The 21,233-nt window shown below is 40.0% G+C and overlaps 1 protein-coding gene across 1 annotated transcript in view; it reads left to right on the top strand.

Annotated features, from left to right (window-relative positions):
• LOC119428911 (sodium channel protein type 2 subunit alpha) overlaps positions 1-21,233 on the top strand; it is a 79,710-nt gene that overhangs the window by 50,530 nt on the left and 7,947 nt on the right. Inside the window, exons 18-24 of the mRNA XM_037696608.1 lie at positions 3,402-3,537; positions 5,337-5,491; positions 5,660-5,833; positions 7,637-7,759; positions 12,250-12,525; positions 15,608-15,661; positions 15,816-15,953. Coding sequence (XP_037552536.1) covers positions 3,402-3,537; positions 5,337-5,491; positions 5,660-5,833; positions 7,637-7,759; positions 12,250-12,525; positions 15,608-15,661; positions 15,816-15,953 — 1,056 coding nt within the window. The remainder of the gene's footprint in view (positions 1-3,401; positions 3,538-5,336; positions 5,492-5,659; positions 5,834-7,636; positions 7,760-12,249; positions 12,526-15,607; positions 15,662-15,815; positions 15,954-21,233) is intronic.

Genomic DNA, 21,233 nt, shown 5'->3' with positions numbered 1-21,233 from the left:
ACAGCATAGCACTAAGCTAGTGGGCAGGCAACACAGCATAGCACTAAGCTAGCGAGCAGGCAACACAGATGTGACTCCATCCCATCCTCATTCCCCATCAACAAAAAATAAATTACTATGAGTGGAAACACTAGGGAAAATACAGTTCCTATTTATATATTTCCTCTCGTGTTGCAATGTATAGTTTCATTTGATCAGTGTATGTTTTAAATATAGAGATAGATTTATTTCCGTGTTATTCCCCATTTTATTATTTTTTACTCTTCTGATCATATCTTTTATAGTGGTTTTTTGTGTGCGTTTCTTTGCGATGCACATGAAAGAGTACATGTCATGTTTCAGTTTGACATGAAAGAATTGCACAATGCAATAGAGACAACGCTAGCTGCTAGCCCCTTTGGCATTAAAATGAGCTCATCTTGCTTTAAAAAAATAGTTTATCAAATAAAAACTGCTATATGTGTCATAACAAAGTAATAAAAAGTGATTATTTATGTGGTTCAAATTTATGAAATTGAACCACTGGATTATAAGTTTTTAATACAGCTGATTGTTGCAGTCCAACTGATAAATTTTCAGAAATTTGTCAGTGGCGCAATCTGCAACTTGTAGAGCTTTTCTGAATGTGGACAAACTAAACTAGAGCTAAATGAGCGGAGCAGCAAACACAAATGGTAGTGTTTAATTATTTTGTAATTTTACATTTCCTGGGCTTGGGTTTGCTCAGCCTTTAATTCTTCTGTTACAAGTACAGTTGTTTTTTGACCTAAAGCAAGAAACTAAATAACCCAATGGACAGAATTTTAACTAATGTTTTGGGAATCAGCTATTGCTATTGAAACTTTTAGCTTATGTAGCTCCTGCTTCTGTTGCTGTAATGTGCTCATTTGAAGACACACTCTGAAAGACAACTCTCTTCATTTACATAACAAAGATGATAAGCATGCAGAAATGGCAAACGGTCAGAAATAGAAACAGGAAAAAAGTGCACATTATTATTTCACTTTTGGCTCTTCCTCTCTATGGGGGTCTCCACAATAAGTGAACTCGCAAAAAGACGTAATTCCGGACACCTTTCCTCACGCAACTTGGGCTTAAACCTGCAGCTATAGGATTATGAAGCCGTGGCACTGATCACCAATCAGGAACTAATGCATAAATAAATAAAGAATGCAAATATTTACTTATATAAAATGAAAATGTAAAATACATTTTAATAAATTAATCAAGCTAGTAGTAAAAGCAGGGAAATGTGAAAAAGAAAGACAGGAATAAAAACTGGCCATTTTATTGATCCATTTATATATTTGTATATTTCTGTGTTCTTTTGGCAGTTTCAGTACTTTGTAGAGATGATGGGTGTACACATTTTTGTGAAGTGGCTCTTTGTTCAAATATTCCTGTGTTATCCACTTTTGTTCCACTGCGATTGTCTCAAGTTGTTAAATTAAGGTAAAGCAATCTTTTTTTTTTTTAAATACCTGTAATTTTTGAAAGAAACACCCAGAAGAGATCCAATGGATTTGTTTCTGCTGACGGAGGAAAAACAAAACAAAACACGAGTATCCTTCCAAAAGCAATGCACTCGCAAGCAGCATGCTTCCATCATTCCCACTCCGTATTAGCTGGGTCCCACGGCAATCAGGGCTGCTGCACTGTCTAGGATGACATGTCCCAATGTTCCCCACTTCAGCTGGACAAAACACAAAATTAAAAACATTATCTTTTTACAAAGACAGACAGACAGGAGGCCTCATGTCACCCAAAAGGTCTCACCATATGCAGATGATATCGTGATGTATTTTAGCGCCCAAAATGAAGTAATTCTGGGTATTTTTTCAATTCAGTTTTTTTTATAAAGTGCCAAGTCACAACAGAAGTCATCTCAGGGCACTGAATAGAAACATACATACACATAAAAAGTCAGTTAACATTATTTATCTAATGTCATCGCACACATCGTCTGGAGGAAGCTTGAAGGCAACAGTGGAAAGGAAAATCTCCCTCATGAGGAAGAAACCTTTAGCAGAACCAGGCTCAGGACAAGCTTCGACCAATCTGCTTTGATCGGCTGGGTTTGATAGGAACAGGAAAGAGGAACAGATACACAGTGGCAGGTCGAGAATCACGTTAAGATAGAAATAGTATCAAATGAAAACTATTCAATTTTAACAATTAATTTTAAGACATGATGTCAGTTTGTCCTCTTGTAGTCTAAGCCTATAGCACCACAACAAGCCTAGCTATAGGATTTATTAGGCCTGTCGCGATAAATCAATTAATCGCATAATAAATGAAAATTATTTACCTCATTTTCATTTATTTGACAGACTTCTAATTTGAATTTTAAGGATCAGTCAGATCAGATATGAGAACTACAACGTATTTGCATAAAGAAAAACAAGACAGGGGGACTCATGTCACTAATAAGTCTCACTTTATACAGACAATATTGTGATATAATTTAGTGCTTAGAATTCAGCTATTTAGGCTTTTTTTAACATAACATCGATTTAAAAACTAATTAGGATGGTGCATATTGAGCAAGTAGTAACACTTGTCTTGTCATCTTTTTTTTTTTAATACAAAAGGACAAAAATCACTAGTTCCTTTATGTAATCCTGTATGTTTTCTGGGTATGCTTGGGTGCCAATTCAGTATGTTTCTTTATATGGGACTAAAAATACACCATACCACATGCTGTCTTTTAAACAGTGCACAGTACTGGTTTTTGCTGGTAAGCTAATGTGGTTATCCGTCTACTTCAGCACAAAAAGAAGAAGCTTTGACACTGCTTTCAAGGAATGGGGAGAAAACAAAACAAAACGTGTTTTCATGCCACTGAGGAAAATGTTTTACAGCTTTACAGGGGGTGGGTTTTAGGTCTGAGGACGGGAAGAGAACTCATGAACGAGACTTTGGAAATTGGGACTAGAACTAGAATGAACATTATTCGGGGTTCTTTTTCAGTGGACATGAAAATACCCATGTTCTGCTTGATACTATTTCAGGCTTGGATTGGTAATGCACTGGAATACTGCATGCACTCTTCCTCGAACTGAGGTCACATCAAACGTACCCACAGTGCATTTCCGTAACACTAACCTCCCTTTGCCACATAACCTGATTTGAAGTCATCAGATAAAACAATACCAAAGCCTGTAGGTACATTTGATAGATGCTGCATGCGATGATGATGCAACAGTCATGATGACTTTTAAAGAGCCCAACTCTGAGCTTTTTCAGTGCCTACTCTCCACTCTAAGGTATATAGTGGTGGCACTGGAGTACATGTGAATGGAGAATCACGATAATCAGCTCAGAAGGTTGGCTCCTATGACCAGCGCACCTCAGTTTTTCCATGTGACTGTGTTCTGTCATCTTCTACCTCGTCCATTCAGAAGCTTGACGTCGACCCACAGCCTTTGAGCTCATCGGAGGGGAGCACGGTTGATATTCGACCCCCAGGAGATGGTGCTGAATCAGTGGAACTGGAACCAGAGGAGTCTCTGGATCCAGAGGCCTGCTTCACAGAAGGTGAAAATTACAGTCTGTGCTAGACATGAAGGGTGATTCGTAGTTGGATAGAAGAGGTAGACCATTTCCAGAGTGGTTTTATGTCAACGAGTAAATTGATTTAAATGCTTATGCTCAACACCAGTCTGTTATACTAGTCTGTTTGACAGTGAACGCTAATGATCAAAGTTGACATTTTATCTGACACACAGCAAATGCTAAATCCACAAATTACTCATGAGGAGTACAAAGCATTAACTTTGTGTTTAATAAGCTAAAACAAAAAGTCAAATGTAGGGTTTTCTTGTATCCAACAAAGTTACCGTATTTTCCACCGTACACGTCACACCGCCCTATAAGTCGCATCAGTCCAAATATGTCTAATAAAGTGGAAAAATCCATAAATACGTGTCTTCGCAGTGTACGTTGCATCTGTCGTGTTTGTTACGTCACCACAACCTGGAAATGTAGGCCGATGTTGTGCCAAAAATCGATTGGCTTCCAAATGGCGGCTGCGTGAGCATGCACAGGAGGACTTCAACAAGAATTGTATAAGATTAACACTTAAACAATTATTTGTTTGCTCGAAATTATAGTAAATGTGTGTCTCAATCTAATGTTTGTTTAATAAATGCACTTTCACGGTCAAATCAGCTGCATTTTAAAACCCGATTTGCGAAAGCGGGCACGCGCATCGCTGTGCATTTCTTTGAAATTTAACAAGATAAACACCTAAAAACAATTATTTGTTTAGGTGACTTTATAGTTGAGGTATGTCTCAGTTGAACGTTTACTTAATAAATGCACTTCAATGGTCAAATTAGCTGCATTTTGTCAAGGCGACGCAGCGAAATGAAGCTGATCTGACGGTTGTCCCAGGCAGATGGCGGTGGCTGATTATGGCAAGCTGATTGTGACATTAATAGCCACTTGTACCTATTACATGATACAATGGCATGTCTTACTACTCGAGTGCCATCTAGTGGCTGAAAATGGTAGTGTTCAATATTTTCAGTCAGAATGAATGAAAACGGTCATATCTCAGCCAAAAATTGGTTTATAAATATGGGGAAAATCCATAAATACGTTGCTTCGGCCTATAAGTCACAGGACATGCAAATTATGCACAAAAAAAAAGTGACTTATACAGCCAAAAATACGGTAAGTCAGATCATCTGCATGCATTATTTTTTTTGTTGTTGTTGTCGAGGCGTTTCGTCCTTCATCCAAAGGACTTCATCATTCCGAGGAGCCACAACAAACTCAGACCCACAAGCAGCACACTCACATAGTGGGCCCACCAGTTTCCTGGTGATAAGATGGTTTCTGTGGCCCGCCCTCTCCCCCATCGACGCCTCTGAGGCAGCCATAGCCAAAGTGGTCAGTTGCTTGTGGGGCTGAGTTTGTTGTGGCTCCTTGGTCTGATGAAGTCCTTTGGATGAAGGACGAAACGTCTCAACAACAAAAAAGAAACCGTTCAGATGGCCTGACTGAACTTTGTTGGATTTTTTTTTTTACCTGGATCATTTGAGCATGAACTTTGAGGTTGTAGATTCTCAGTCATCCAGAACATGATAAATCTGTAAAACATGTCTGTAGACCACAGTAAAACATGAATGCATCACTTTCATGGTGGCATGTCTGAGTAGCTTGAACTCCTCTGGGTTTTGGATTTTGGTCACATGACTCTTAGACCACTTCTGAATGCTGTCTGCTGTTCTTTTTGAGCTATTCATTCCCACCTTTGTCATCTAGGGCACAAGATGGAACCAAGTGCGAAATGCGCCCATTATATGTGTCCATCCTTATTGTTCCTGTAGGCTGCGTCCGTAGGTTCCAGTGCTGTCAGGTCAGCGAGGACGTAGGCTGGTTCAAGAGCTGGTGGACTCTCCGAAAAACCTGCTTTATCATAGTGGAGCACAACTGGTTTGAATCCTTCATCATATTCATGATCCTGCTCAGCAGTGGAGCGCTGGTAAGTAGCTCTTTATTTCACAAAGTTACATTCCAGTCACAGATGATACATTTTACCTTTACTCACCTGAGCTGAAATCTTCTCTTTTAGGAGATCATAACTTCTCCATGCATTTATTATTAATCTTTCACATGCACGCAACTCTGTTTCTGTTGATGTTGTGTGTAGGCATTTGAGGATGTTTACATCGAGCAGCGGCGAACCATCAAGACAGTGCTGGAGTACGCAGACAAGGTGTTCACGTACATCTTCATCCTGGAAATGCTGCTGAAGTGGGTGGCGTACGGCTTCGTCAAGTACTTCACCAACGCTTGGTGCTGGCTTGACTTCCTTATTGTAGATGTACGTACATTCAGTTGTTATAGCTTCTAAACTATCAAGTAACTTTTGTCTTCTTTGATAGATACCAGGAGCTATGTTGATTTTTTTTTTTCTTCAATCACAATATTCAGAGTTAACCTTCCCACTGGATGGCAACCCCACTAGGATGTAGTAGATGGTCTTTGGAATGTCTTAGCGAGGTATTCAGGCCCGTATTAAGAAACCAATTGGGTACACATTAAACATGATAGAGGTTCTCAAGAGTTTTGAGCTAGCGTAAAGGATACTGTTGACCACAGTATCCTTTTATTGTGGTTAGAACATTGGGTTGGGATTACAGTTGCAACATTAGAATGGTTCCATTCTTATCTGAGTGACAGGAGCTTTTGTGCTAATGTTGGTAATATTTCATCTGCTTCAGCCTCTCATTCCTGCGGGGTTCCACAGGGCTCGATTCTTGGACCTCTTCTGTTATCACTTCCCGTTTTTAAATCTTTTCTAAAACACACCTGTTTTCCCTGGCTTTTAACACAGTGTGATTTGATTTAATATGTCAATGTTTTGCGTTTTTATGTTTTTCTTTTGATACTTTTAATTACATTTTGTTTTTTTTGTTTTTTTTAACTACTGCCATTGATTTTATTGTTAAGCACTTTGGTAACACCTGCTGTTTTTAAGTGTGCTTTATAAATAAATTTGACTTGAGTAGCACAAACTTCCACAGTGAGGTTATGGTGGTTTATCAGTGTGGTTTCAGCACATCAATCATGCAGTCAACATTTATTTATAGAGCCCTTAACAACAGCCAAAAGGTGCACAAAGTACTTCACAGTTCAAAAGTTAAAAACACAATACAAAAATGCCTGAGTGTAGTTGTTAAAAAAGGCCCAGATCAGTGATGAGCTCAAGTCCTGCAGTAGTTGGTTCCACAGTTTGGGTGAGGTGACCAAAAAGTCCCGGTCGCCCTGACGTTTGTATTTAGACTATGGGACAAACAGTATACTATGTATTAGTATTCTGGGTCCTGGATGGAGCATGGTGGCTTGATCATTGAGAATTTGAAGCAGGACTGATTTGAAGCATAGCCCAGGCCTGTTCATGACAAGGTCATGGAAACCACTTATACCAGTGGTTGTCAATCCTGGTCCTTAAGGGACACTATCCTGCATGTTTTAGACTCTTCCCTGCTCTTCAACAGGTCTTCAAGTTCTGCTGAAACCTGTTAATCACTTATCTTATCTCCAGCAAACCGTTTGGTCCACTTAAGGGGTGTACTGCTTGATGGGGAAACAGTTTACTTGGGACTCCTCAGACTGATGAAGCCCTCTGGATAGAGGGCAAAATGTCTTTCTACAAAAAAGAAACAGTCCAGATGACTTGACTGAGCATTTTTGTACTGTTAATCACTTATTCAATGGAATCAGGTGTGTTAGAGCAGAAAAACATCTAAAACATACAGGATAGTGGCCCTGGAGGACCAGGATCGGAGAACACTGGACACGTGGTGGTAGCATTGTGCTAACGTGGTGAGCTCTGCTAGCTTGTAGCTGTACCCTCACACAGTATCGGAGCATCTCGGGGACAAACTGTATTTAAAACTAAATCTGCAAATTTGAAAAGAACCGTTTACAATATGATGAATATTTTATTGTTTAACAACTCTCCATCTGATATTAATTTATTTTTTTTATCCTTAACTTTGCAGCAGCCTCATCATTAACATCCACTTAACGGTCTTTAAACTCGCAGGGTGACACGGTGCAAACGACCCCCTTTTACTTCTCACCTTTCACCCCGCTTGTCTTTGACATTATCGTCTCCCAGGTGTCCTTGGTGAGCCTCGTAGCAAACGCTCTGGGCTACTCTGAGCTCGGCGCCATCAAAACTCTGAGGACACTGCGAGCCCTCCGGCCCCTGAGGGCCCTGTCTCGGTTTGAGGGCATGAGGGTAAGAAAACAAGGGGGGGGGGGGGGACTCGCGACGCAGATCCACTTGTGCACCATGATTGTCTGTGGGCTAGCTGCAAACATATTAAAGCACAAACTGCCTCGACAGGCTTTAAAAGTCAAAACTGTTCTCGTTTTTGCTGAAACTACCTCCATTACTTAGGAAACGCAATAGATGACCTGCATGTTAGCGAGCCTTACTACATGTTTTTAAAGTGTTTGCTGGGAATGTACAAGCCTTTACCTTTGTGTGAAGTCAAAGGCATTAATATTTTCACCTGAACTCTTGGCATTATTTCAACTTGAATGAGAACTACATTTGTAATTAAAAATGTACTTTAATTACTTTTATGGCAGTGGGGAGATAGAAATATAATTTCTGTAAAAATGTTTAAACGTATGAATTATGTAAAGCATTGCCCTATAAAGTAAAAGTAGAGCCCAGTGAGTTGCATGACATTAAATAAAAACTAGAGAAATTGTATTTCCTGTGAAAATACAGTGTGAATTTTTATTGCTGAGGAACTTGCTGAAAAACAGCTGAAATTAGCTAAAAACTTGCTGAAATGAAAGATCAAGACTTGATTAGCAGAAGAAAGCAGAAATAATAATTTTTTGTCGAAATGAGTATAAATTAACAGAAATTAAGTACAAAAATTAGGAAATTAGAATAAAAAAGAAGTTAAATTAGCAAAAAAATAAATAGCTGAAAAAGCAAAAAGAAGCTTTCACTAAAGTGAAAAAGGCTGAAATGAGAAAAAAAGTGGAATTAGCTGAAAAGGCTAAAGTTAGCATAAAGAGCTAAATAGTAGCTGAAATAGCCAAAAAAGCTGAAACTAGCAGAAAAAAACTGAAAGGAGTATAACAAGCTGAAATTACCATAAAGAAGTTCATTAAGTTGAAAGTAGCAAAAATTACCATGAAAAACTTTAATTTATCTGAAAACAGCTGAAATGAGCTAAAAACATGCTGAATTGTAGCTGAAATGAAAGACAAGACTTGATTAGCAGAAGAAAGCAGATAGAGCACATTTTTGCTGAATTAGGTTTAAATTAACAGAAATTAGGAATTTAACTAAAAACTGAAAAGTAGCTGAAAAGGCAGAAATAAGTTTAAACTACCAGAAGGAAGCGGAAACGGCTGAAATTAGCTAAAAGATCTGGCATTAGCTGAAAAGGCTCAAACTAGCATAAACAGCTAAATAGTAGCTGAAATAGCAGAAAAAGATGAAATTTTCAGAAAAAAGCTGAAATGAGCATAACAGACTGAAACTACCATAAAGATGTCAATTATGTTGAAAGTAGCAAAAATTACCATGAAAAACTTGAATTGATCTGAAAACAGCTGAAATTAGCTTAAAAAATGCTAAAATGGTAGCTGAAAAAGTAGAAGAAGCTTAACTTATCAGAAACATTTGCCCAATTAGGTTGAAAGAAGCATAAATGAGCGCAAAAAGTGGAAATGATCTGAAAAAAGCTTAAATTAGCAACAAACAACAACAAAAATAACTACTGAAAAGCAGCAAAAATTTTAGAAAGAAGCTTAAATTACCAGAAGGAAGTGGAGAGAGCACATATTTGTTGAATTAGGCTGGGGAAAAAAGTGCAGATGAGTGCAAAAAATGTGGTATTAGCAGAAAAGGCTAGAATTAGCACAAGCAGCTAAATAGCTGAAATAGCAGAAAAAGCTGAAGCTAGCAGAAAAAAGCTGAAAGAAGCATAACAAGCTGAAATTACCATAAATATGTTAATTTGGCTGAAAGTTGCAAAAATTACCATGAAAAACTTGAATTTATCTGAAAACAGCTGAAATTAGCTAAGAATGCTAAATGGTAGCTGAAAAGGTAGAACAAATTTGTTAGCAGAAAGGTTTGCCCCATTTGGCTGAAAGAAGCTTAAATGAGTACAGAAAGTAGAAATGACCTGAAAAAAACTTAAATTAGCAACAAAAAACAGCTAAAGTTTTAGAAAGAAGCTTAAATTACTAGAAGGAAGTAGAGAGCATATTTTTGCTGAATTAGGCTGAAAAAAGTTTAAATGAGTGCAAAACATGTGGAATTATCTGGAAAAGCTCGAATTTGCATAAAACAGCTAAATAGTAGCTGAAATAGCAGAAAAAGATGAAAATTGCATAAATGAGCTGAAAGGAACAGAACAAGCTGAAATTTGCAGAAAGAAGTTTGCAGAAGCACAAAAATGTAGCTAGCAGAAATAATCTGAAAGGAGCACAAAACAGCTGAAATTAGCAGATTTTTTTTATTTGCACCAGGAAGCTGAAAGAAGCTGAAGCAAAACAAAATGTGAAAGGACCAGTAAAAGGTTGTAAACAGATCTAAAGATTTGAAGGATGAAAAATGAGCTCAATTCATTTTCTATGAGAAAAAAATGTCAGAAAAGGCTAAAGTTGCACCAATACCAAAAGTCATAGCAGGATTGTCCTGAAAGAGCTGAACGTTTTGATACATGGTTTGTTGAAATGGCACAAAAACTGCGGGACGACACTGAAAAACGTACGGAAGAAAAATGGATCGCAATGGAGTGAATGCTTCATCAACGTTCACACTATTACAGGCAGTTGAGTTGTCAGTTTTCTACAATAAACTTTACCTACAATAAGTTAACGCTGCCCTAAAACAAAATACTTTTCAGATAAGTATGCATCAACATAATGTAAAATATGGCACTTGGACAATAGGGGTGTAAGGGTATGTGTATTTGTACCGTGATGGTTAGTATAGATGTTTTGGATGGGTGCAGTGAACTGACGGAAGATACATCAGTCACGGGTGATCACCGCTGCGATATTCATCAGCCCTGACAGGAACAAAAACAGAGAAAGATACTAAATCACCAAACAAGGAAGGAACGTTCAAATCAGCTGAAAGAAATGTGCCGCTGATGAAGACGGCTGCAGCAGAGGGTGCGGAGAGGTGCAGGTATGGTGTATTAAGTAAGCAACACCTTGAAAAGCATTAGGTTGAGTTGCTTTTTATTTAGCATGAAACCGGGATCTAATTATTTAAACAAACTCTGCAAAACTTTTTGTTTTATTTCATTTAATTTTTGTATTTTTGTGTAATTTATTTCTAAAAATATATAATTTTCTTTAAGTTTTACAGTTTAGATTGGATTAAAACATATTTAACATTTTTTTGTGTGAATTTACTAGTTTATGAATCCTGCATCACTGTCCATTACAGACTACTTTACAAAGGTTCCCAACACTGGTCCTTGGGGAACACCATCCTGAATGTTTTTGTTGTTTTTCTGCTCCGACTTGCCTGACTCAGTGATTTAACTACTTCTTTAAGTTCTGCAGAAGCCTGTAAATCACCCATTCATTCAAATCAGGTGTGTTGGAGAAAGAAACTACTAAAACACGCAGGATGGTGTTCCTCAAGGACGAGTGCTGGGAACCTCTGCGCTTAGATCCTCCCTTTTAACACGGGTAGTTTATTTTTATTTTCTCTCTGCTTCTGGGAGAGTTATACTCTACAACAGGATTATTTGGTAATAATATTTGGTGTGGGGGGGTCAGTGGAGCATTATGGTACTAATGCTAGATCTGAACTGCTTATCCTCGCCGCTCAGTTCAGTTGACAGGGCGGGGCGCCCTCTTTGGATAATGGTAGGGGAAACACTGTGATCTGTCACCCTCATACAGATGTGCGTACTGAACCATGACGGAGGCATACCATTACACCCCTATCGGACAAAATTAGAAGATTAATTTTTTTAATGGTTTGTTAATTAACAAAACCACCAACATAACCTGTTGACGCTACACTTCCTGTTGCTGTTTTCAGTTAGCCCACAATTTTCTCACAAGAACTGCATTCTTATCACATTTTTCTGTTTCCATGCCTCAAAGCTTGACAAATAATCTCTGTCTTTGCTCGTTGTCCGCTTAAATGTGCTAAAGGGAAAAAATCATTTTCTCATTTTCTTGATTTATCTCAGTTCTGGCATCTTTCTTTTTACAGACAGAATGTTGTTAAGTGGCTGGTTAGGGGGGGTCCTGCCTGTAAGACTGCATGCTTGCTGCAACTTCTCTGAAGATGTCCTCCTCTGGCCGATCGACACCGCTCTTCTATCTGCATGCTCACACCGTGTCAATGGATTACTGTATATCACTGTTCTCAGGCTTTGTTTTCTGACGTTGCTCGTGTGGTGCCTTTGACCTGTAATTTTTACTTTGTTGTGTGTCTTTTTTCATTTACAGTCAAACAAAATGTTGTGACTTCATCCCGCCTCTCTAAGGTTTTTTTCTGTTTTGCTTTTTTACCTATCAAATGTACTTGTTCACCTATCCACCTTCTTCTTCCAAACTGTCCTGTTAAATTTTCTTTGTAGATATGTGTGTGGTTCATACAAAACAGTTAATGTGTTAGATCAAATACGATTATCCTAAAAGCCAAAAATCGGACAGTAAGTACAGACCTGTTTGAGCGACGGGAGGATCCTGAATGTGCGTGTGCTTCGACCTCTTCAGGTTGTGGTTAACGCCCTGCTGGGGGCCATCCCCTCCATCATGAACGTGCTCCTGGTCTGCCTCATCTTCTGGCTCATCTTCAGCATCATGGGCGTGAACCTTTTCGCAGGGAAGTACTACTACTGCGTCAACACCACCACGGACGAGCCCTTCCCCATCACCGTCGTCAATAACAAGAGCGAGTGCCTGAGCCTGGTCAATGACAGTGCACGCTGGAAGAACGTCAAAATCAACTTTGACAATGTTGGGGCTGGTTATTTGGCCCTGCTACAAGTGGTACGTTTGGCCTCAGTGACACGTGTGGCACTAGCGGTTAAAGTATGAATGTATTGGAATGATCTGTGATAGAAATCTTTAGTCTGGTCCATTTATCTATGGGTTTTATCCTGCACAAGGTCACAGGGCTAACTCACCGAAAATGTTAATTTCCCCAGACCGTACTGAAAATTGAATCAAACTGAATGAGTTGAAAGTTCATGCCACTTCATTGTAATGATTACTAAATCTGAGCAAATGGTTACCAGAGTTGGCAGTCCCTCACTTATCACGGGGGTTACGTTCCAGACACCCCTGCGATAGGTGAAAATCCACCAAGTAAGGATGTTATATTTATTTTAGTATATATGTATATTTATTTTAAAGCTTTATAAACCCTTCCCACACTAACAAAGTCCATGCACAATAATTCAGGTATGCAATCTAACATTTTTCAGTCAGGTCATCTGGACAGTTTCTTTTTTTTTGGTGCTGAAACGTTTCGCCTTTGGTCCAGAATGCTTCATCAATCAAGGAAACGCACAACAAAACTGATTCTTCCCCCAACAGTTTACTCCTTTCCACACTCTTGCAATGTTCTTAACAATGTTCTAAACGCTCTAAAAGAGCACAGTGAAAGAGAGCAGACAGACTATGGCTACGGTTACTGATCCAATCGCCGGCACAGACTCGCCATCGGGAGCACTGAGACATTTCCCGGTGGCCTGGCCCGCTCCGTCATCACAGAGGGGGAATAAAGGCTCAATTCAGGTCACCCTTGATTATTTTAAATAAACAATCCCTGCCACTTGTACAGCTCGCTCAGGTATAAGACAGACCCCCCCACCCTCCTTTCTTTTTCTGAAGCTGTCACAGCAAAGGACAGCGTCGGAAAAAGAAAGAAGGGGGCGAGGGGGTCTGTCTTATATTTGAGTGAGCCACACAAGTGGCAGGGATTGTTTATTTAAAATAATCAAGCGCGACCCGAACCGAGCCTTTATTCCTCCTTGATCCACTGGGAAATGTTGCAGTGCTCCTTATGGCCAGTCTGCCACTCAGCACAATGCTCTGGTTGGTCGCCTTCATCAATCAGCCAATCGTGTGTCGTGCGCACAAGCTTACGTTGAAAACCCTCCAAAGAGTGACTCCATGAAAGTCAAACAGCAAAGTACCGAGGAACTACTGTATTCCTGGTGCCTTGTCAGTAGGATGTAGCTAGCACCTCCTTGGTCCTGGTTTGGAGTTATACAGCTGTTGTATCGCTGGCACAGCTGTTGTTTTACTGGTTTCTGAGGACCAGCTGATAGCACTGGATAGTGGTTGACATCTGGGCTCATCCCATACATGCTCAATTGGAGCAAGGTCAAGGGACTTGGCTGAAGGCTTTCAACGTGTCAAAGGTGGTCCATAAACAAACGTGGACAGGCGCTTTCTTGTTTAACGACTGTACCAGGTTGCTGTCTCTGAAAGGGTAAGACATGAGGTCACAGGATGTCACTGCTGTGTTATTATAGTCCCCAGAATTTTGACCAAAGGTGACCTGACGTCAGTCCGTATGATTGTCATCCTTGTAATGCCTGGATTAATATTGGTGCGTCTCTACAACATCAACAAGGTCGATCCTCTCCCCTCTTTTGCTGCCATACTCGTTAAAGTTTATCTAAGGTAATACAGAACTGAGGCTCATCTCTAAACATATGATGGCAGTTCATCTTTAGTTTATGCATCCTGGCACCACTTCAAATGCAGCAGTCTCTGCTTTTTTTTGGAACAGGAGCCAATGAACCTTCAGTCTGTCTGATGCCAGTTGTTGAGACGCAGTGTGGAATGACCTACGCTGTTTTAAAGAGTCCAACATCTGTCCCCGGACGGCAGACTTTAAAGGGGTCTGCAATTCTTTGCGAACAATTTGACAATCTTTTGTTGATGTTGTCTGCCTTGGGTTCTGAAACCTTCAGTTCCTTCAGTATCCACTGATTCCAACATCTGAACACCCCACAAGCTGGGTTTTACAAATGTCATGACCGCCTGCTTCATGTGAACCCACAGTCCAACCACCATGTGAATCAGGCTGGTGATGCTGTCTTAATGTGACATCCTCTTTGCTGACCTTCACTCACTGTTTTTACCATTTGTCAGGCACTCTGGCAACTATCTGATAACACAATGGCTCCACTCATGATGCGACCATGTAAAGCATGCCCTCTGGTGTCCATTCTACATGTGCCATTTCATTTTATATTAACTTGTTACTGATTTTATTGGTTTAGTTTCATTTTCTGAAGGAATAAGATGGTCTAGATGGTCTAATTCTACTGTAGGTCCGTAGGATGGTGCAGTTCATAGAGCTGCCGACTCTCGGCGAGAAGGTCATCAGATCAAATCCCTGCCATGGGCCTTTCTGGGTGGAGTTTGCATGTTCTCCGTGCATGCATGGGTTTTTTCTGGGTACTCCGATTTCCTCTCACAGACCAAAAACACGCATGTAAGGCCAATGGTTCCCAACCCAGGTCCTTGAGGAACACCATCCTGCATGTTTTAGTTGTTTTCTTGCTCCAACACACCTGATTCAGTGATTTAATTACTTCCTTATGTTCTGCAGAAGCCCGTTAATCACAGATTCATTTAAATCAGACGAGACAAAGCAGGGAAACAAAACATGCAGGATGGTGTTCCTCAAGGACCAGTGTTGGGAACCATTGTGTTAGGCTGATTGGTAACTAAATTGTCCCTAGGTGTGAGTGAGAGAGTGAATGGTTGTTTCTCATTTGTCTCCATGTGTCCCTGTGATGAACTTGTGACCTGTCCAGGGTGTACCCCTCCTCTCGCACAGTGATGGCTGGATATGGGCACCAGTAGAAACAAACAACTGCTACAGCTGTAAAATGCCCCATTGATACTACATATTTGAGTTACTTTGTGTCCACAAAAATCTGAAAGTATTTGAATAATGAATAGTTCTTATAAGCAACAATCGTCAGAAATGTCCATCTGTACTTTTTCTGATTGACGAAAATGACCAGCCTTGGAGAGATGAAGGATGTGACTAAAACCTAAAACAAACTTCTTCCTTCTTTTTTTTTTTTTTTTTTTTTTTACATAGGCAACATTTAAAGGTTGGATGGACATCATGTACGCAGCTGTGGACTCCAGAAATGTAAGTCACTTAATGCTTTAAAGTGTCATTTAAAACAAGAAAAATAAACGGTAAGCTTAATTTTCATGTTCATTTACTTTATATGTAACTCCATCTATGTCTTTAGGGAATTGACATAAAAAACATTAACACCTTTCAATCGTTTTGCTTCTAGTTGGAAGACCAGCCTGACTATGAAGTGAACCTGTACATGTACCTCTACTTCGTCATCTTCATAATCTTCGGCTCCTTCTTCACTCTTAACCTGTTTATTGGCGTCATCATCGACAACTTCAACCAGCAGAAGAAAAAGATAAGCTGCATTTCTCAACATTTATTTTCTAAATGTAGCTCTTCACCGTGATGGAAACCGTTTCATTTGAAGTAATGCGATATCTCAATGTAGCCTAGATGCTAATGTAAACAAAAATGAAAATCTCGTAACTTGCTGTAATTGTTGACGACTAATTGACACTATGTTGTGGGAAAATACAGTTTTCACACTTGGAATCTCACCGATTTGGGTAATTACGACACGTGACATATAGCATGTAGCTGCAAAATGAACTGCAGCTTTTACGCAACATTTCTGCATTTTTCATTGCAATTAATTCTCAGAATGTCTCAATTATGTCTCAGTTTGAATCCAAATTCTCTTTTCAGTTCCTAATCAGTTTTAGTTTGGTGTTTCACCAGACCGTCTCAAAGCTGTTCCGTGTTTCTGCACTTTCCGATTCACGGAAACTAAATTGAGAAAGGTTTGAGATGAGTTTGAGACACCTTTGACTATTTTGAGAGAAAAGTCGTGCAAGTTTGTTAAACGATTTCAAAATCCCAGTGACACACAAGGGAATTGAGAACGCTTGCAAACACTTTGAGACATTTTGGAAACTGCCTTGAGAATGTAAAAGTTCATACTCAATAATCCAAGTAGAAAATCCAAAGTTCATTCAGGTCATCTGGATGTTTTTTTTTTTATGATGTTTCGTCCTTCATCCAAAGGACTTGATCAGTCCGAGGAGCCACAACAAACTCAGTCCCACAAGCAGCAAACCCACCTAGTGGACCAACCAGTTTGCTGTTGGTGGGTTTTTGGGGTCCACCCTCTCCACCATCGACTCCTCTGAGGCAGTCATAGCCAACGTGGTTCTAAACATCAAAGTTCATGCTCAATCATCCAGGTAGAAAATCCAACAAAGTCAGACCATCTGGACGTTTTATTTTTTTATTGAGACGTTTCATCCTTCATCCAAAGGACTTCATCAGTCCGAGGAGCCACAAAAAACTGAGTCCCACAAGAAGCAAAGCCACATAGTGGACTTGTGAATGCTGTTAGGTTGTTGCCAACAGCTGCTGTCCGGTGAGATACAGGAGTTAGCTCAATTTTTGTCCCTTGTCACGGAGAGAAGAAGGGAATTAGAAAAAAGAACCTCCGTTCGTCTGTTCTGCGAGCTGAATAACTTGAAAAATAAAGCGAAGTATCAACTTCCATTGTGGGGCGTGGCTACATCTAGGCATGAAAAATGTCCCTAACGACATCAAAATCCAAAATGGCCACCGCCTAGGCCTGTCACAATAACAAATTTTGCTGGGCTATTAATTGTCTCAGAAATTATTGCGATAAACGATAATATTGTTTGAAATTTGACAATAATTAGTCATTATTGTCAAATTTAAGAAGAAATGTTTAATTTGTTTTACTTTTAGTACCTTTTTTTGACCACTGGATGGCAGTATAAGACTGAACTGAAGGATGGATAGTGAGGGAGCGAGCAGCATGTCTAAGAAAATGGGAGGGAGGCCCCTTGATGTGACATGGGCTCTCCTTCCTTTCTTAGGTTTTCAAAATGGCGGACGCTCTGTGTGGTTTGAGCTCTTCAGCATAGCATTTTTCACACAAAGCTTTTAATTAAAAAATCATTAAACAAGTTTTCAGCTTCTTTTTGCAGAGAAAAACAACTTTTTACATGAAGGCACAGGTTTCAACCGTGAATTTTGGAGCTTCGAGAAGACCTGAGTTTTTTGTCCCCAAGGTCGGCCTGTTAGGTTAGCTCGTAGCTTAGCTTCTCAGCATAGCTCTTTCAATGATCCAAAAATGCGATTTTGGACGATTAAAACAGATTTTAAAGAGAAAAGAGAAAGGGGGGGATCAGTGAAGAGCACCGGAGTTGAGCTTTTTGTCGTCCAGTGTCTTCAGAAAGAGAGCGATGCGAAGAAACAATAAAGCCGATAAACGAAAATTAGGTCGATGTTTTCATTTATAATGCGATTGATTTATTGTTTATTGCGCCAGGCCTGCCACCGCCATATATGTGTAAACCAGCCAACCCAACTGTTTGAGGAAACTATGCTTTCTAGTTTTTAAATTGCTTGAAAGTGTAGTTTCCTCAAATGACTGGGGTGGCTGAAGATTAATCTATTGTGGTCAAGGCCACCACTGGCCACCCCCTGGCTCCACCATTACATCTGGTGGTGGATAAAATTGCTTCCTCCCTTCGCCAGACTCTGTAACGCTGCGCTGCCTCGAACAAGCAAAAAAAAAAACAATCTCAATTCTTCTACACAGTAACTCCTACTCACTTGAATATGTTTCAGTAAAAACATTAAGGTTTACCTGTTCAATTCCAGTCCAGAGAAACACTCGTCTCCAAAACTGTTCAAATCCCTCGGTGACGGAGGACTTCGACATAACGCTTCTTTTTTATCTTTTTTTTTTTTACTCATAATTAGTTAACCGCCAGTTCAGAGGAACAGGAAGAACGTGAAAAGTTTTATTTTAAGTTCATAATAAAATGAATACTACAATAAAAATAACATTTTCACCTGAAGCAGCAAAATGTTCAAGAAGAAAATTACATTTCTGAGAAGAAATTCGGGGGAAAAAGCAGAATGTTGCTGCCGTGTACTGGTATTAATGTTGACACATGCAGCTTTGTGTTGCCGCTCTTGTAATGGAGCCCCAGCAGGTATCAGGCGCTGAGTCACGCTGGGCCAGACACAAGCAGCCGAAGCACAGATTTAGCCCGAGCAGACCCGCAGCTGCGTTAAAGAGAAGCGATGAGCTACAGAATAATGATCGGCTGCTGCTCGCTGAGGACTCGCCGCAGCCGAGGATCTTTGAGGACGCATGAGTCACAGAGAAACACCCCGCGCGCTCCCGCACACGTAGGGAACGTAGCCTGAAATTACGTCCTCCAAGCAGCCAAGAGCTAACAAGTAGGACTGGCAATGCCCAAGAGGTGTGGGGGAGGGAGTGGGGAGCGGGTGCTCACTGGGTCTGCTGCAGGCTGGCGTTATGATTTGGCTAATGGAGTGTCTGTAGCAGTCGGCGTGGTGCAGCAGCCCCACAGATGGCTGCTGATTGTTGACACCAGTCCTCCCTGCAGACACGTCACACCCAGCACTGAGGCTCTGGTGTGTGAGAGAGATACTGGGGAGGGACACTAGTCACAGAATAGTGACACTGTTAGCTAAAATGTTTGCCATTTTGGAAAAAGCTGTTTTTATTAGATTAAAGATAAAATAATAAAGAAATGTCGGAGCATGAAAACCAATGGGGGGCGCTAGTGAGCCATGAACGAGTGAAGCTGTGCCTCAGGATAACTTGTCACAATTAGTTTATCCACATTATTCCTAACCCCCATGCTGCCTTGTGTGAATTATGGGCGCAACTTCCGGCGCGAACCAGAACTCGTGTTTATGTGCGAATAGGCCTGTCACGATAAACGATAAATCAATTAATTGCATGATCAATTAAAATTATCGACTTCATTTTCATTTATCGGCTTTATCGTTTCTTCGTCCGTCTCTTTCTACTGAAGACACTGGATGACAAAAGGCTCAACTCCGGTGCTCTTCACTGATCCCTCCCTTTCTCTTTGCTCTTTAAAACCTGTCTTAACCATCCAAAATCATGTTTTTAGATTGTTAAAAGCAGCTAAGTTGAGAAGCTAAGCTAACAGGCCGACCTCGAGGAAAAAAAAAACTCCGTCTTGTCGAAGCTCCAGAATTCACGGTTGAAACTTGTGCTTTTGTGTAAAAAGTTTTTCTCTGCAAAAAGAAGCTGAGAACTTGTTTACTGATTTTTTTATTAAAAGCTTTGTGTGAAAAGTGCTATGCTAAAGAGCTCAAATCACACTGAGCGTCCGCCATTTTGAGAACCAACAAAAGGAAGGAGAGACAGCCCATGTCACGTCCAGGGGCCTCCCTCCCATTTTTCTTAAAGCGATACACTGCTCGCTCCCTCACTACCCATCCTTCAGTTCAAACTGTCTTATACTGCCATCCGGTGGTCAAAAAAGATACTACAAGCAAAACAAATTTACAAACATTTTTTTCTTAAATTTGACAATAATTACTAATTATTGACAGATTTCAAAGATTATTATCGTTTATCGCAATAATTTCTGAGACAATAATCACCCAGCAAAATTTGTCATCGTGACAGGCCTATGTGCGAACACTACAAGCTGATGTAGTTTCTCTGAGCATTGTGGATTTAATTTAAATGTGGGAACACTACCTGTCAAAGCTCAATCAGGACAATTGGGGACTGCGTAGAAAGGCAGCCACCCATTAATATCACCTGACAAGGGTCTTGCTCTTCCTTCAACTGTACTGTAGCCCACACCACAACGTTTACCTCCACAGATGTTATATCAAAACGACCGGCTCAGCATCATGATGTGTGTGTGCTATTACTTTTATTGGCGTTTTGAGTTACCATGACGATGTAATTTGCAAACAAAGACGCAATTTTTCACATTGAAAAACATTTCCAGAACTCTTCACAGCCTCTAACTTTGACACACTGAGGTCACATGACGCCCACCCCTCTTTCACTCTCACACGTCACTCCCATTGTGGCCAGATTGGGTGGTTTACATTCTGATTTTGCTGGGAACTCTGGGAAGATTTTTGTTGGATTGCTGCGTTTTTCCACATATTGTTAAATTACCTTGGCTTGTACTGATGTGCGTCCATGTTCAAACAGTAAATATACTGTAACAACATATTGATTGGGTGGATTTTTGTCTTATATGGTGGTTTTTAACAGATGTTTGGGCTGGAAAACCTCAACTCTATCTGGCAACACTGATCACTCCAAGAAAGTGAGACATGATTGTCTGGGCGCAGGAGAAGGTGTCTGCTAAAGCATCAGTTATAAAACTGGCCTATTTAAATCACAAAGAATATACTTGTAATATCCATTTATGTAACTTTTTTAGGTGTATATCTATTACTTTATTGAAACCACTGTGCAACTATACGTATCCTTGGTCTTGAGTTCAGACTTATGAAGAGTATTTTGCCACTGCAGTTTTTTTAAGGCTTGGCATGTGATGAAACGGTTTCCAGTTTAACAGTTGTGTAACATTATTGTTGAATCACATGAATTGGGGCCACTAACTGTCTGATTTCCTTATGTAGCTTTGGAAATTTAGAAAAGCTGATATATTCATTCAAAAGCAAACTTGCTGTGACCGACATCTGTGTTGGAAGAGACAGTCAGATCCAGTTCTAATATCGCTGTTTATAGAACGAGGCACGCGCACACGTCGCGCTGCACTATAACATAAATGTGCTAAATAAT

The sequence above is a fragment of the Nematolebias whitei genome, chromosome 23 (assembly GCF_014905685.2).
Source record: "Nematolebias whitei isolate Nwh7 chromosome 23, NemWhi1, whole genome shotgun sequence".
Lineage (NCBI taxonomy): Eukaryota > Metazoa > Chordata > Actinopteri > Cyprinodontiformes > Rivulidae > Nematolebias > Nematolebias whitei.
The sequence above is the reverse complement of the archived record's forward strand: the minus strand, read 5'-3'. Positions and strand labels throughout refer to the sequence as shown.